The sequence below is a fragment of the Lissotriton helveticus genome, unplaced genomic scaffold, assembly GCF_964261635.1.
Source record: "Lissotriton helveticus unplaced genomic scaffold, aLisHel1.1 SCAFFOLD_586, whole genome shotgun sequence".
Lineage (NCBI taxonomy): Eukaryota > Metazoa > Chordata > Amphibia > Caudata > Salamandridae > Lissotriton > Lissotriton helveticus.
In genome coordinates, this window is record NW_027611895.1 from 298,499 (window position 1) to 317,003 (window position 18,505).

Genomic DNA, 18,505 nt, shown 5'->3' on the forward strand with positions numbered 1-18,505 from the left:
ATATGAATAACAGATAGCTCAATAAATAAGAGTCAAGATTCGAGGTAGTAGGAGTTTGCAGGTTTAATACAGCATAAAGGACAGGAACAGGACAACCTGCACGGACAAGATCTGGGATGGCTAGCTAGCACGGGACAGGATTGGACTGGCGTAACATTTAATAACAGTACACAAGCATATATACTAAAACAATTGCATTACAATACATATGATAGGCGGAGCAGTGGGTGTGGTCAATAGCAGTCGCGAAAGATAAGGGTGAAAGTGGGTGTAACAAGAGGCGTATACATAGACATGTGATGTAAACGTAACAGAGTATGTCATAAATGGGGCGGAAACATGGAGGGGGCTACCTAAGGAGCCGGGACCTCTAACCTAATGGTGCGCGCAAACTGACAATGACGTGTTACTAGGAGAAGCTGGGGGCTATGAACTCTGTGCTAGGAGTAGAGACTGAAGTCTGGAGAGTCAGGGCGACATGTACCTAAACCCTATCTAGTACCTGATGTTTAGAGAACATGTTGATATAAACTAAGAGTCAGGAGGGGAGAGGCTAACAGACTCTAAGACTGGAGCATGCATTATTCTACATGTAGTGCGTGATGAAGAATATTAAATGACCATTAAATGCAGTATTTCTCTTACATGGAGACGTAAAGGCTAGACAATGACGGAAACTATTGATGCGATTCAGTAGCTTAGGAATGCAGAGAAGGAGGGCTGGACTGATAACTAGAATCATAACATACTCTTGGCAGACTCGTAGGCAGAGCCAGGCTGAACCGGGCACTGCGAGGCAGGAAGTAAGTGAAGGGTCGAGGATACAGGTGGGGGCTGTATCGCTCCTCAGCGAGGGTTCAGGAGACAGGAGCTGAATCTGGTGTCCGGGCCCTTTTGAGGCCTAGAAACGGGGACTTGTCAATGAAATAACGTGTACACTGAGAAACGTGGCAACGTAACTTTACATAGGCCTAATACTCGTAGCTTTCACGAGAACTGGAAACTAGCATACTAGAGATGGACACAACTGTAATTGCGTCTTTAATCAAACATGGGGAATACATATGCATATTAATCATGCACACATAACATAAGATGGAGGACACGTAGGGACACAGAACATGGCAAAATTTACTTTTCCACATTCCCTCCTTGTCACTACGTTTCCATCAGGAAACATCAATATTCATGATACCATCTATCATTTCATACAGTATCATTTGCTTGTCTCGAATTGTCTTGGAACTGGATTTGGAACGGGACTTGGGACTAGGAATACAAGAGGTAGCACAAATGCCGCAAATCGCAGGGCCACATTGTAAACAGAGGCAGCAACTGAATATGATCGCTACTGCAATACCCAGAAATGACAATACTTTCCATCCCCAGGCGGAAATTATATTCCAGAACCAACCGGACCATGTCCAGGTGCCTGGATTTTGGTGTAACATATGGGCAATATTATGGAGTCTGGTAATAGCTGAATAAACAGACGGCGCGTTATTAGGAATGAAAATGCAGCAACTAGATCCGATGACTCTACATGCCCCGCCCCTATCGGCCAGTATGACGTCAAGGACGAGACGATTCTGGAGCACGACAATTCTCATAAAGGATTGTTCTTCGGTTAAATTACCTAGAGCAGAAGTAGTCTCAATCACTACTGCTTCAAGTGTTCTCGTTAATCTACGTATCAGTTTACTATTTACAACAGTACCTAAGTAGGGGAAGACACCTTTATTGATATCTATGTATTGTTCTAGAGCAGTTTCAGTATAATCGACAATCGGGAGGTCTCTCTTGTGTCTAGTATGTACTAGGTGGGAATTCCAATGATAATCAGGTGGGGCTAGAAAAACTGGTGGCAGTAGGAAGGCAATGTAACAGGTTCCCTCCCAATCGAGGGGCAGACGAACATATGCGGTCTGACCACAAACAAAATAAGAATGACGTGAAGCTTTGAAAGTAGATTTCCTACTGTCACTATACTTGATAATAGTAGTACAATCACTATGTCCTACATGTACGGAACCATTCTTTCGGACACATAATTCACCTTTAACTGGTAGTACTGATATAGCAGGTAAGTCTGGAGTAGAATCAGATTGAACATTCAGGACCATAAAATTCGAAGAATAATTACCTAAGTTATAAACTTCATTTTCTAGATCTAACCCTGTTCTGTGGGGAAGACCTTGCTTGTCTGGGAAACATGTACTGTTAAGAAAAGACATATCTGTTGAGGATGACGTTAACGTGGACCATGCTCCACACGAACCATTATGTGAAAATGGATAAGGAAAGAGTGGCAGAACTCCCTTCGGTGTCTGGAAAGGGGGAGTCGACCACACACCCAACAATTAGTGGCATTGCTGGTCTGGTGTGAATAATGTAACATGCGGATAAAGGAATTATTACGCATAGCAAGACGATATGAGAGTTCATGAGGAGGTAGATCACTAAACGTGTGCTCTACCGTAACATTAGCAGACTTATTTACATGAGACACTGGAAAACACAAATAAAATGCATAACCTATGCAGGTAATCATAAGGCTGAGATATAGCAGAAAACATAAAATAATAGTGCAACTTTTAGAGTTCTCACTAACTCTCTCTCTGTGGGGGTCTATTTTATACATGTCAGAAACCGGTCTAACCGTTTCACCTAGGGGAGGACTTAGACAATCAAACTGGCTGACTTATTTTACTAGACCTTAATTTCTTCTTATACTCCTGCTGCGGAGTTTTCTCTAACAGGGAGGGATTCGTATCATAGTCTTTTGCGTGACAGTCCTTAAGAATAGTACTTTGGCAATCCTTAAAATCCTCGGAAATGTTCTTGGTAACAGGTTTTAGTCCAAAAAATCTTTTCACATGTGACAGGTGGACCCAGCCCTTCCTGCCTTCCAACTTGACGGCAGTACGGGTGGCCAGGAGGACTTGTTTGGGTTCTTTCCAGCGGGGCTCCAGCGGACTTGAACGATCAAAGTTCCTCACAAGAACCATGCATCCGGGAACGATTTCATGCGGTGTCACCTCGGTATTGTCTGGAAATGCGGCGGCAACCTGTGAACGACAAGAGTGTAGGGCAGACATCAAGGAAGCTAGGTAATCTGTCAGCATATTACTTGAAACATCGGTAATACTTCGAGGTCTAGGTGTACCCCACATATTAGGGGGGCGGCCGAATACGACCTCGTACGGGGACAGACCTGATCTGGAATGTGCGACCATGCGCATATAAAACAGAGCAACTGGCAGAGCTACTAGCCAGTCCACACCTTTCTCTTTACATACTTTGGCGATGCGGATTTTCAGGGTCTGATTATGTCTCTCTACGAGACCGGCTGCTTCAGGATGGCGTACACAATGAAACTTCCACTGGTACCCTAACAGAAGGGAAACATGTTTCATAAGCTCAGATGAGAATGGCTGGCCGTTGTCAGAATATACGACTCTTGGGAGTCCGTAGCGGGGGAAAAATTCACGAACCAACTGCTTGGCAGTGGTCGCGGCTGTGTAATCTGGGACTGGATATGCCTCTGTCCATCTGGACAAAGCGCATACAACTACAAGGACATACTTGAAACCTCGACATCGCTCCATCTGAATATAATCCATTTGGAGGACTTCAAAAGGGTGGTCAGGAGGCTGGAATCCACCTTGTTCCACCGGGACACTTTTACCTGGATTAAACTGGCAACATATCATACAGGTACGGACCTTCTGCTTGGCTGCAGCTCGTAAATGCTTGTTGGACCAAATGTTCTGGATACTATCTAATATAGCTTTTTCTCCTAAATGTGCTGGACTATGTGCGGTATTGATAATGACTTGAACCATTGAGTCGGGGAGAAACCATGTGGCTTTTCCCTTCGTTACCCATCCCTGATCTGTCTGGACCCCTCCTTGTTCGGACCATTTCTTGATTTCATCAGGAGTAGCATGTAACTGGATATCTATGACATCTTGAGTGGGGTCCTTAACTGTCATACAAGTAGTCGGATCTGGAGTATGTGTCTGTGTCGGATTAACTGGAATGTCTGGTGTCTGAGCTGTAAGCTTGGCTGTGCGATCTGCTAGATCATTACCTTGAGAAATAGTGTCAGTAACTTTCGTATGTGCTTTGCACTTCATGATAGCAATAGATGTCGGTAAGTGTATGGCATCTAACAGAGCTTGAATAAGGAGACCATGCTGAATCTTGGTTCCATGAGAAGTCATGAAACCTCTCTCCTGCCAGAGCACTCCAAAGTCGTGTACGACTCCAAATGCATAGCGTGAATCTGTGTAAACATTAACTTTCAGGTTCTTGGCGTGTATGCAGGCTTGTGTCAGAGCAACTAGCTCTGCTGCTTGAGCAGACAGGGTGTCAATACGGTGTGTTTCTATAACTTCAGTGTCAGTAGTCACTGCATACGCGGCTACTAGTTCTCCTGTACTTGTTCTCATACATGAACCATCCACATAAAGTGTCAGGTCGGGATCTGGTAATGGAATATCTGTCAGATCTTGTCTTGGCTTTGTCATAGTGTTAACTACTTCCACACAGTCGTGTGTGGCAGGATTCGAATTAACTGACGGTAACAGTGTAGCAGGATTTAGAACGTTGCAGCGTCTGATTTCTATGTGTGGCTGGAACAGTGTCAATTCATAACCTGTCAAACGTGCAATTGTCAAGTGGTGAGTCTGTGTTCGGTTTAAAAGAACTTCCACGGAGTGTGGAACTTGTACTGTCAAGGAATGTCCTAATACTATGGAATCACTTTGTCTGATAGCTAGTGCTGTGGCTGCAACTGACTTGAGGCACGCAGGCAGAGCCTGGGCTACAGGATCTAGTGTGCTCGAAAAATAAGCACAGGGCTTGTATTGTCCTGCTTGATCTTGTGTGAGAACAGATAATGCTGTACCTTCACGTTCTGTGACGAAAAGTGTAAAAGGCTTACTGTAGTTCGGTGTAGCTAGAACTGGAGCTTGGCATAGAGCTTTCTTTAATTCATTGAAACTAAGTGTATGTTCAGATGTCCAAGGGAGGACAGTCGATACGGCTGCCTCCTGTGTCGTTAACTGTATCAGTGGCTTGGCTAGAAATGCATACTGAGGAATCCATTGTCTGCAGTAAGAAGTAAGGCCGATAAAAGCACGTACCTCCTTCTGGGTCTTGGGCTGAGGAAGACTCGCTATTAACTGGATACGGTCAGGTGTCAACTGCCTACCCCTCTTGGACAGTAAGTGGCCTAAATAGATCACTTGCTGGACACAGAATTGAAGCTTCGAAGGGGACACCTTGTGCCCCATCTCGGCAAGGAAATACAAGACTGTAAGTGATGCTCGCTCGCAAGCACGTTCAGAATGGGCTGTGATCAGTAGATCATCGACATACTGGAGCAGGGCAGTGTCAGTTGGCATGTGAATATTGTCTAGTTGTCTCTTAAGTGCTTGACTGTAAATACTAGGACTTTCTGTGAATCCTTGAGGAGCTCGTGTGAACATATAGCTCCTTCCATTTAAACAAAATCCGAAAAGAAACTGGCTGTCTGGATGAATGGGGACACTGAAAAACGCGTTCTTGAGGTCTATGACTGTAAAAAAATGAGGCTTCGGAATCAATGGCTGTCAATAGGGAAGAGATATCTGGGACAACTGGGTACTGGGGAATAATACATTTATTGAGTTCTCGAAGATCAATCACTAATCGATATACTGGGGGTGCATTTGGATCAGTACGTTTCATGACTGGAATGATCGGAGAATTACATACATTGGAGTCAGTTTCTACAACTACTCCTTGAGCCATGAGCTCGTCAATAATTTTGGATAAGGCTGCTACAGCCTCAGGTGGCAATCTGTACTGTCTGATTCGTGGCAGGACTACACCTGGCTTGAGAGTCACACGATGGGGTGTGATTCGCATATAACCAACATCAGTTGGACCTTGTGCCCATAGATGCTGCGGAACATTGGACAATCTCGGATCAAAATCTCGTAATACATAGTGACCCTTGAAGTCACGTAGGAACAGTCGTATTCCTTCTGGGGAGCAGCAAATAACTGCACCTAATTCTTTCAGTGTTTTAATACCTAACAGATTTTCTGGACATGACTTTGTAAGTAATAGATCAGTAGTGCGGGACAATGGACCTACTTCTAGAGTAACTGGCTTAGATATCTCGTTTACAATAGGCTTTCCTGAAAATCCAAGGGAAACATTTCTAGAGCCTGAGAGCGGAGCCCCTGGAACTTCGGCGTGACTTATAGTGGTCCTACTTGCCCCTGTATCAATCAAAAACTTTCTGTCTTTCCCTAGTACTTGACTATGAACATAGGGACCTTCTTGATCTACAGGTATCTCGATGAGAGGCAAGCCTACCTCCCTCTCTAGGCTGTTTCATGAATATGGCTGATACTCTGGATACTCGGACTGTGCATACTGGTACATCTGCTGTGTAACATGCTGTGTTGCAGCAATAGGCTGCGGTGCTGGAACTATCTGTTGTGCATTCTGTGGCTGAGAAGTCTGTGAAACTTGTTCTTGTCTAGGCGGACGTGGTCTTTCTTTAGTTTTACCGGTAGCTATATTATGTTTCAGAACTGCACACTCGTTTATAAAATGACCTGGCTGTTTACAATAATTGCAGGTCCCTTTAACGGGAACTGCAGGATGACTGGCTTGATTCGTACCCCTCTTCTGACTGTCTTGTGGAATAGATTGTGCAACTAGTACTTTCATTTTCGTGTCTTTCATACGTTTTCTTTCATGAACTTGCTCTTCTCTGATTCTATTCTGGTGATACTGAAGCATCTGTAACATCTGGGACGGGGTACTAGCTTGCCAGGTACTTTCGACTTTCAAAACTCGATTCTTAACTTGTGGACTTGAATTCTCGACTAGTTTAGTAACAAAAAGATGAGGGTATGACTCGCTACTTGTCTTGAGGCCACTGTTAATAATAAAGCATTTCTCAAATCTAGAATAAAAATCACTAGTGTCTTCATCTTGTTTCTGTTTACAGGCTGAGATTGCATCCCAGTCTTCCTTTTTAGTGGCTAATAACCTTGGCAAAACTTGTATTAGCAGTTCAGGTAATTCTTTACATTTCTCTCCAAGACCGGTACCTGGTACTCGTATCTTATCTTCAGCTTCTAGAACTGCCCAATCGATCTTTTTCTCTCCCACCTCCCATTCTTTTTCCTTGAGTTTCTCGTATACCCCTGCGGGCAACAGTACCTTTAACATTTTAATTATATCTGGATACGTATATTCTCCCATACGGAGCATGTCTTTTAATTCTCGGTGGAACCCTGCTGGATCTTTGTCATGACAGGGAATTAATTTCTTCATCTCTAAGAGTTCCATCTTTGTAATCGGGGTGTAAACAAACACTCGTTGCATTTCACCATCCGTTGTCTTAACTGGGTGTACTTCTCGTAACGGATTCTGTCTGTCTATGTAAAAGGGTTTACTTTCTGGAGGTGAGACATGAACAAATTGCGGGTTCAGGAACGTTCTATATTTGTGGCGCTGTTCTAGAATGACACTAATTAAATCGGTACCTAGACCTTTCCATCTATACTGGAGTAACTCGTTCAGGACATCGTGTAACGGACCTGGATCAGAGTGTTGACCCTCATACAGAGTAATGAGGTGCTGGATCATATACATACCCACCAGTCGTTGCTCGGCTGGGGGCAGTTTCAGAAACATTTGTGCCACTATTTCGTCTGGAAAAGTGGTAGAATCAGTAGTCCATCGGACTGCTGATCGGGCTAGTTCTTGTTCATGCATAGTACTTAATTCACTATAACCGATTCGTGATTTCAGAATGTGATCGGTAGCTTGAAATACTTGTTCTAGAGAACCTTGTTCTGGTGCTGGATGAGGAACAGTTTTCTTGTGCTCTAGGCGTAAATGGCGGTCTGGAAATCTAGATTTTCCTACATACGCTATTCTGGCGGGATTCTCGTCCTCTACCTCTTCAGTAGAAGAGTCATTTTCTTTCTCGCTTACTTGTGCTTCTTTGCGTTTCTCGTGTAACCTTATTATTTCCTTACGAATTCTCTTGTACATACTCTCTATACTACTGATAGTTCTGTGTTTACCCTCGGCTATATTATCACTCCACCTTGTCAGGATTCTCATTTCGGCCGGATCTTTAGTCGGGTAATCTTGTTCTCTTATTAAACAATTAATCAGAAACTTTAATAACATGAGCTGGATCTCAGCTTTCCTTTGAGACATGGCTTCGCCAATACTTTCTGGATCATCCCCTGTACGGATGAAACGATATATTCTGTCTAGATCTCCTTTCATATCCGGTAGGGTGTCCAAATACCCGGTCACCCGTCTTACACGGATGGAATATATAACTGTACTATCATCACCTGCAACTGGATCATAACGGCATTCAGTAAGAGCTCGTCGGATATCTGCAACGGACTTATATTTGGGCGTACGCTGTAACGCACATTCATGTAACTCGGCCAACGTTCTACGTTGGTGTGGTGGCGGGGTACCAGGAGGACCTCCTCCTGCGGCCCCTAAACTAGAATCGTCGACTGATACTCTTCGTGCTGGCAGAGTGGGAAATTGTAATGTTGCCTGGACCGGGGGTACCGTAGCAGGTACTGCAAGAGGTGCCCCGGTGTCTGGAAGAGCTGGGTTTACATTATTTACAGGAGCTGGCGGATTTGCATATTCTGGGACTGTGTCGTCCAAATAGGACGAAATAAAAATATCAGCTGCGGTCGGTTTGTGACGTAGCTTGATCGGAACTAATGGTGGCGGAAAATTACTGGATGCCTTCGGGGTTGCCTTTGGCAAGCCCTCGGCAAGAAGAGGGTACATACCCTTAATGAGGGCATGCCTCTGTCTGTCTGACTGTTCGGTTTTTACTCGTTCACCTATCTCGATTAATTCCCTTTCTTGGGCTCGTTCTAAGGATTCTCTACTTAGTTCTGACTTTCTGATTTCTTTTTCGGTTCTTTTATGAGATTCTTTGCGCCATAACTCGATGGCATCTTTCTGTGACTGTCTGGCTTTCTTTTTCCATAATGCTTCTTCTACTCGCATGATGCACTCGGCATCCCATGTGCCTGATACGGGCCATCTATACTTTTCCTCTAACTGTTTGGTATACTCTACCCATAAATCTAGATATAATATGGCACTTATGCCATGCTTCTGATACATAAAATGACCTGGACTGTCCCTAGGCGGGACAGGAACTGCTGCTTCTAGCAGACCTTTTCTGGTTTTTAACTGACGTAATTTCGAGAATAAAGGCATGACTGAACTGTAATCTAGACACAATACAATACACAATGAACACGATAATTACTCCACTCTCATACCACGACATTAAAAATACATGAAGAACATTTAAAATAACAGTTCGAACAGAATACTACCTGGAATACGGAAAACAGAATACATGAATTTCTCGAGAACAGAACTGACTAGAACAGAAACTAGATGTACTGCTAAAACAGTACGAAACTTACCGGTCTCATAAAGAGACACGTCAGGACCCGCATCCACCGAAGTGGACACTTCGTTTTGGGTCTGTGTACCACCAAAACCCACGGACCAGAGTCAATTAGATTGACCCTGTCTAGATACTACCCCAGCAACGGTACTCACCGGGCAGCAAGAACGGAAGGCCTCGGACTGGACAGGACTGCTTCGACGCCGGACGGACGAACTTCGGACTTCTGTTACGGGTGGGCCTCCGGATACCTCGGACCTTGGACTCTCGGCTTGGGCTCTGGTCGGGACTCGCCGCGTTCCTCCACCGCCTCGTCTGGATGCTGGACCGCCACCTCCGTCTCCTCCGTGGGCCTGAGGGATACTTGAAGCAGAAATATCTGCACGTGCACGGTATGGTTCCGTCACGGCTGCAGAGGGTCAGGGGGCCGGCGTGGCTTCACCGGCGCGTGGGGAAAGGGCAAGTCCCTATTCGGGCGCCATTATGTGGTAAATAAATAAATAATACCTCTATTTTTGAATAAATATATGAATAACAGATAGCTCAATAAATAAGAGTCAAGATTCGAGGTAGTAGGAGTTTGCAGGTTTAATACAGCATAAAGGACAGGAACAGGACAACCTGCACGGACAAGATCTGGGATGGCTAGCTAGCACGGGACAGGATTGGACTGGCGTAACATTTAATAACAGTACACAAGCATATATACTAAAACAATTGCATTACAATACATATGATAGGCGGAGCAGTGGGTGTGGTCAATAGCAGTCGCGAAAGATAAGGGTGAAAGTGGGTGTAACAAGAGGCGTATACATAGACATGTGATGTAAACGTAACAGAGTATGTCATAAATGGGGCGGAAACATGGAGGGGGCTACCTAAGGAGCCGGGACCTCTAACCTAATGGTGCGCGCAAACTGACAATGACGTGTTACTAGGAGAAGCTGGGGGCTATGAACTCTGTGCTAGGAGTAGAGACTGAAGTCTGGAGAGTCAGGGCGACATGTACCTAAACCCTATCTAGTACCTCATGTTTAGAGAACATGTTGATATAAACTAAGAGTCAGGAGGGGAGAGGCTAACAGACTCTAAGACTGGAGCATGCATTATTCTACATGTAGTGCGTGATGAAGAATAATAAATGACCATTAAATGCAGTATTTCTCTTACATGGAGACGTAAAGGCTAGACAATGACGGAAACTATTGATGCGATTCAGTAGCTTAGGAATGCAGAGAAGGAGGGCTGGACTGATAACTAGAATCATAACATACTCTTGGCAGACTCGTAGGCAGAGCCAGGCTGAACCGGGCACTGCGAGGCAGGAAGTAAGTGAAGGGTCGAGGATACAGGTGGGGGCTGTATCGCTCCTCAGCGAGGGTTCAGGAGACAGGAGCTGAATCTGGTGTCCGGGCCCTTTTGAGGCCTAGAAACGGGGACTTGTCAATGAAATAACGTGTACACTGAGAAACGTGGCAACGTAACTTTACATAGGCCTAATACTCGTAGCTTTCACGAGAACTGGAAACTAGCATACTAGAGATGGACACAACTGTAATTGCGCCTTTAATCAAACATGGGGAATACATATGCATATTAATCATGCACACATAACATAAGATGGAGGACACGTAGGGACACAGAACATGGCAAAATTTACTTTTCCACAGATCCCCAAGCATTGTTGATGGTATTTGCAATCCCACAGCAAAAATGCCTCCTCGAATTGAGCGTTGGGGTTTGAGGTCACAAGAATACAACTACACGATTCTTCATCGTCCAGTGAAAGATCAGAAACTGGCTGATTATGCCCTGGTACCCCATGTAAGACAGTGGAGGATTACATCCAATTTAATGTGAAATGGAGCACACCAACTGCCTTGGCTTTAGAGCAAATATACACTGCCACGAGCTAAGGTAGTGGCATGTCAAGATTAAAAGTTGTGGAACCAGTATTCTAGACCTCTCACTAATGACAGCGAGTATATGAAGTTCAGAAATGTGAGATGAACTTTCAGTAACGCAGGAAGGCCTCATTCTGCAAGGTACATGAATTGTTATTCATCAAAATCTCTGACAACAAGTAGCCGAATTTACCCAAGAAGGAGATCGAGGAATAGTTGCCAGTAAGAGAGCTCTCCGTGATCGAGTCTGGTTTCTGTATTTTGACCAAAGGGTCAAGAAAGAATTGAAGACTTGTCACATATGCAACTGTCTTTCATCTCAAGTTAGTCAGCAACCTTTGATTGTGTCAGAGTTGCCCCATCATGCTTGGGAGAGAATTGCTATTGATTTTTTCATGGCCCTCTGGATAATGGACATTATCTTCTAGTTATTGATGATCAATACTCCCATTTTCCATTGGTAGAAGACCTTTCATCCATTACACATGAGCAGGGTTATTCAAAACCTAGATGGCATCTTTGCGACATGACTTGTACCTGCAATCTTAAAATCTGACAACGACCCACCTTTTAATAGTCGAGAATTCAAAAACTTTCTAAATCATCTCAATATAAAGCATCAAAAAAAGCACTCCCCTTTGACCCCAGGCCAATGGTCTGGTAGAACGCCTCATGAGTACTCTAAAGAAAGCTGTTCAGCATTCTGCATTGGGGAAGCTCGACCTCAAAGGTGTTTTGAACACTATTCTTTGAGGTTACCGTTTGACCCCCTCACTCAACCACAGAGGAAACCCCTGCAATTATCATGTTTGGAAGAGTCATGACATCCAAGTTTTCCCAATGGACGGGGCTTGATGTTACAGGGGATACATCTGCATTCATCTGCATGCTGATAGTCTTCTTGGGCTGGGAGAGAGGTGATTCACACTTTCATTTGAATAGGGTGTCCTGCCCTCACTCAAAGGGCTGATTTACCCCCTACTGATCGTCAGAGCCAGGAATGGGCTACAAGGGATTTGAGTATATGTATATATATATATAACTCTCCACCCCCACTTTTCATGAAACATTGGGAGGATTTCACTGCAAAACCAATCAGGACATAGATACGACCTATACCTCCTTTACCACCTGGATCACAGATGGGCTTGACACTCTTATCCCAGCTAAACTTACTAAGGGACGACTCACACCCTCTAATCCCTGGTATGACGAAACCCTTAAAACCATGCGTAAGGACTGTAAGAAAGCCGAGCGCCAATGGAGGAAAAACTTTGACGGTCAGGATAGGGCTATCTACTTTGCCAAGCTCAAAACCTATCACAAGGCCATCAGCACTACCCGTGCAGCTTTTTATGCCGAGAAAATCAGCTCCAATCCGAACCCATCTAAAGTGATCTTTAAACTTGTCAAAGAGTTACAAAACCCTAGATCTCCCTCTCCTAAAATCTCATCCAACGAACACTGCGATCAGCTGGCCACATACTTTGTGGAGAAAGTTCAAAAAATGTACGCTACTTTCTTGCAGAACTCGCCTCACTCTGAGGAATACAAGAGCCCAGTCCTCACTAGTACCCCTCTCATCCAAACCCCTGCCATTACGGCTACCGAGCTGATTAGACTCTGCAAGAAGGTGAAATCTGGTTCCCCGGCGGACCCTATGAGCCCCTCTCACTTTCTGGACTCAATTGACTTTTTCTTGCCCCCCATGATGAATATTCTCAACTTTTCCTTCACTTCTGCTTCTGTACCCATAGCTTGGAAGCAAGCGTGGGTATCCCCTATAATCAAAAAACCTACCCTGGATCCATCAAAGCCGGAAAATTTCCGGCCAATATCCCTCCTCCCCTGGATATCTAAAATAGCAGAAGCCCATGTTAATGGCATCCTCTCTAAACATGTGGACCTAAATGGAATTCTAGACCCATCCCAAAATGGCTTTAGAGCGGGTCATAGTACCGAATCCGCCCTATTAGCCACGACCGAACATCTCCGGACGATTTTAGACTCCGGTCAAAGTGCTGCGCTGGTCCTTTTAGATCTCAGCGCAGCCTTTGACACGGTATCTCATGACATCCTTCTGAAACGTCTGGAGATGGCCGGTGTGTCTGGCCTCGCGCTCGCCTGGTTCCACTCCTTTCTTAAGGACAGATCCTTTAAGGTATCAGCTCCCCCATTCCTCTCGAAATCCCACCCTATAGCTCAAGGAGTCCCCCAGGGCTCAGCGTTGAGCCCCTCTCTCTTCAACCTGTATGTCCAGCCGCTTGCGGATGTGGCCAAAAAGTGGGGGCTCACGCTGGTGTCGTACGCCGACGACACCCAGCTGGTCGTCACCCTCACGGAAAACCCGTCCACCGCGGCATCTAAATTCAGAGAGGGAATGGCAGCAGTTGCCCAATGGATGAAGGATAACTACCTCCAACTCAACGCCGGAAAAACCGAGGTGCTCCTCCTTGGCAGAAATACCAACATATGGAGCGAGCACTGGTGGCCGTCATCCCTTGGCACCACCCCACTCCCCAAAAACTGCGTGAAAAACTTGGGAGTTTGGATGGATGCCAACCTCAGCTTCCAATCACACACAAAAAAGGTGGCAGCCACCTGCATAGGTCTCCTAAGAAACCTCAGGCCTATACTCGGATTCTTTGATCCCAAGGTTCGACAGCTAATTGTGCAGACAACCATCTTGTCATGCCTTGACTACGCGAACGTCCTCCTCCTGGGAGCAAATAAATCAGAAACGGCCAGGTTCCAACGAGTCCAGAATGCGGCAGCTAGAATACTAGTTGGCCTCCCACGCAGATGCTCAGCCAGAGCCACCATCTGCAAAGTTCACTGGCTGCCTGTGGAAAACCGAGTCAAATTTAAAGCTCTCATCACGATCTTTAAAATTGCCAAACATGGAACCCCTCCTCTGCTACGAAACCTGGCCCGCCCCTATGTCCCTGGCCGTGAACTACGCTCCTCTAACCAACTGCTTCTGAAAATACCCAGAACAAAGCGCTGCCGTACTGGAGGCCGCTCCTTTGGTGTTCTCGGGCCCAAACTTTGGAACGACCTTCCTCTTAGTATACGCTCCATAGACTCCCTCTCTGTTTTCCGTAAGGCAATCAAGACCCTTCTCTTCCCTGCCCCCTAAGGTATCTCGTCACCCCCCCTCCCCCCTCTCCCCCCTTCACCCCCCAGTAAGGTATGTGCTTGTCTCTCAGCGCCGGGACGCCCCATTGCTGGGGTAGCTGTTGCGCTTTACCAAAACTAGAATAGAATAGAATGTACTGGAGCTCTGATCCCATGTTTTTAGACGCTGCTTGGGACTTGTAGCCAGACACTGTTGGCTCTACAAACTGCTCATTACTATGAGAACAGCTGTGCTGCCAGGAACAACCACCATTTCGACTAACTGCCTTGTTGTGTTGACCTGCTGCTGCTGGGCTGCCGGAGGGACTGCCAATCTGCAACCTAACTGTATGTGCTGTCTGCTACCTGCCACCTCCTTTTATGCCCCGAAGTGCTCTCCAAGGGCTTGTTTGCTTGCCCCCTGTTCTCTTTTGATCTCAGGGCCATCAAAGACCTTGTTGCCTCTTTTCTCCAAGCCTTCTGCTGGGTGAGCCTATTTTACAAGGGCTAGCATGTCGCCGGTGCTCCCTTCTGCATCAAGGTAAAACTTTGTGCATTACAGGAGAGTGCACCATGGGCCTACAGTGCAGCGCTCAGACCAGGGGAGTGCCTTTGTGCATTCTAGGGAAGTGCTCCATGTTTTACAAACCAGCATGTGGTGAGCGTTGTTTCACCTGGAGGCATTACCAGAAAAACGAACACGTCCTTGAGCCAGCGTGCTCACTGCAGCTGAATTGTATTGTGAACCTCGCCCCCGGAGTCTGGCAAGATATCACCACCGTCAGATGCCACCAAGAACAAACTAGTGTGGCCCCCCTGGTTAGTGTGGCCCCTCTGATCGTGAGACTTGAGAAACAGCCCCCTGAAGACTTGCTCCGAGGTGATACAGTGCTGCGTCCAAGGCTGCAGAGCTACAGGACCTGCACACAGCCTTCAAGGCAGGCCTTTCGACGACACGTTGTTCTGTAACATGTGGTGGGCCAGAATTCTGAGGCTCATTCCAGCCAGCCTCGCCCTCTGGTTTTAACGCGTATACTGCACGAAGCTCTCAACATCGGGTCCCACTCCGGAGATATGACCACATTGTTAGCAAGTTACAGATGCCGTGAGGACAGTGACCCTGCACCCACAAAGGTGCTGTGAGGCGGGTTGGGTCCAGAAGAGTGGTAAAGCCGCCCTGCTCTCCTTCACGGGTGCCTTGGTTTCCCTTGGGCAAAGAGACGCGATTCAAGCAGCCCCGGAGGGCTCCGGACTCGCAAGAGCGTGAGGGGCATTTCTTGTTCAGCATTGTCTCTGCTCTGGAGATGACCTCAAGAATGGCGCTGGGCCGTCCATAGAGAACTGCTGGAAGACTCAAGCTCAATTACTGTTTAGCGTTAGTAGGTGCTCCTGCGCTCTACGTTTGGTTTCTAAATGCATTCACTTCAACGACGTTCACTACAGTTACCGTATGAAGTGTAATAGGAGCGCAGGTGCGCTGTGACCTATGTTTTCATAGTAATTTATGTGTTTTTCTCTGTCAAACCTGCATTATTTGCACTAACGGTGTGATTGAAGTCATTTTGGTCTTGTTTGATGTACAATATAGAATTTATTTTTAATGAATCCTGCCTGGATTCCCTTTTGTGGTTTACTCACTGTGTTGCTGCGCGAGTGTGTTGCACAAATGCTCTGCACATTGCCTCTTTAAACTAGCCTGACTGCTCTGCGCCAAGCTACCAGAGGGTGAGCGCAGGTTATCTTGGGTGTGTATCTGGCTTACCCTGACTAGAGTGGTGGATTCTGCCTGGCTTAGGTGCCTACCCTAGCCAACCAGAAACCCTATGTCCAACAGTGGTTCTTGTGAATCACTTGATCCCAGCATGCTCCTGCTGCAGGACTAGGTCAACACACTTTGTGTAGGAGGACTAGCCTCCATTTGTGTCTCAAAGGGAAGTGTGACTCGTTTTCCTAGAACATATACATTTTTTTCCCTGAATTGTAACTGTTCACTTCTCCATATTATAACAATGCAGCTTTTTCAAGAAGTATTTTCCATATGTAATTTTCAATGTTTTTTCTATTTTGCAGCTCAACAATCACATCTAGAAAGTATGAATGGGAAAGAAAGCTATAAAGGTTCCGGAGGCAAGATGAATTTTACTCAACATATCTACTTTAAAAAATGGCGCAGAATGCACATGAGGGAGAAACGTTTTGCCTGTAAGGTGTGTGACAAAGGATTTATCAATGAGACACTTCTTGTGAGGCACAAAAAAGGACACATCAGCCTCAGGCCATATCCCTGCAAAACGTGTAAAAAGTGTTTCACTCAAAAGGCAACTTTATTACAGCATCAAAGAACACACACTGGAGAGCGGTCTTATCACTGCACTGTGTGTTCCAAGCGCTTTGCTTATAAGAAAGGCCTTGTACGGCATCATAGCGCACACACAGGAGAGAGGCCTCATCAAAGCGCACACACAGGAGAGAGGCCTCAACAAAGCGTACACACAAGAGAGAGGCCTTATCGCTGTACTGTTTGTGCAAAGAGCTTCACTCGAAAGAAAATTCTTCTTCAGCATCAACTCATACACACAGGAGAAAAGCCTTATTGCTGCACTATGTGTGAGAAGAGCTTCAATAAAAAGGCAAATCTACTTCGGCACCAAAGAAAACACACAGGGGAGAAACCTTATCATTGCAATGTGTGTTCAAAGTGCTTTTCTCAGAAGGCAAACCTTGTTCGGCATCAAATAACACACACCAGAGAGGCACCTTATCACTGCACTGTGTGTTCAAAGCGCTTTTCTCAGAAGGCGACCCTTGTGCTGCATCAAAGAACACACACAGGAGAGAAGTCGTATCACTGCACTCTGTGTTCCAAGCGCTTTGCTTATAAGGGAAGCCTTGTACAGCATCAAAGAACACACAGTGGAGAGAGGCCTTATCACTGCTCTGTATGTGCAAAGAGCTTCATTCAAAAGAACACTCTTCTTCAGCATCAACGCATACACACAGGAGAAAAGCCTTATCGCTGCACCTTGTGTGAGAAAAGCTTCAATAAAAAGGCAAATCTACTACAGCACCAAAGAAAACACACCAGAGAGAGACCTTATCATTGCACTTAGTGTTCAAAGCGCTTTTCCCAGAACAGAGGCCTTATACTGCATCAAAGAGTACACACATGAGAGAAGCCTCATCGCTACACTGTGTAAGAATACCGTTACTGGTAAGGCCAGTTTTGGACATCATCTAAAAAATGCACACCAGAAAAGCCTTACTATTGCTCTGGGTGTGTAAAGAGATTTAGTAAAAAAAAAACTCCGGTCAGTCCTTCTACAGCATCAAAGAACACACCCGAAAGAGGCCTTCCCACTGGGCCAAGTGTAAGAAGAGCTTTACTCGGAAGTCATCTCTACTGCACCACAAAAGATTACACACAGGAAAGAAGCATCATCAGAGCACTGGGTGTGAGAAGAGCTTTACTCGAAAGGCACATGTTCAACGGCATCAAATAAAACTGAACCCTGTCACTGCACAGTTTATGCCATGAACTTCACTCAAAATGAAAGTTTCTACAACACCAATTAATACAAACAAGATAGATCCATTTTCACTGTAACAATCTTATGTCCTGCTTACCCCAAAGTAAGTTTTACTGGAATGTTGTAACTTAGTGAAAGCTTATAGTAAAAAATGCCTAATCTAGTGTTCCCTGTAGGGTACCTCCATTTAGTGTAATAACCCTGAGTGTGCAAACTGCCTTGCAAAGCACATACACTTCACACATCACTGAGGCACCATTTGGAGCTCTTGCTTTTAAAAAGCAAGCAGCGTGGAAAAAAAGATCTCTTGCGTGAACGAGCACAGAGAACAGATCTTGGGCCGAGCAACATACCACCGTGGAAGAGGGGAGAACATTGCAGCTTACCTCTTAAACTGCAGTGTATTTAGTTGCCGAGGGACACAAGTTGGGCAGCATCCTTCTCCTTCGCATGCCGTTTGCTGCACTGGT

The 18,505-nt window shown here is 45.6% G+C and overlaps 1 protein-coding gene across 1 annotated transcript in view; it reads left to right on the forward strand.

Annotated features, from left to right (window-relative positions):
- The window catches only part of LOC144807227 (uncharacterized), a 36,859-nt gene extending 19,230 nt beyond the window's left edge, over positions 1 to 17,629 (forward strand). The window contains exons 2-3 of the mRNA XM_078673083.1: positions 16,579 to 16,951; positions 17,012 to 17,629. Coding sequence (XP_078529209.1) covers positions 16,579 to 16,951; positions 17,012 to 17,618 — 980 coding nt within the window. The 3' untranslated portion in view covers positions 17,619 to 17,629. The remainder of the gene's footprint in view (positions 1 to 16,578; positions 16,952 to 17,011) is intronic.
- The last annotated feature ends 876 nt before the right edge of the window (positions 17,630 to 18,505 follow it).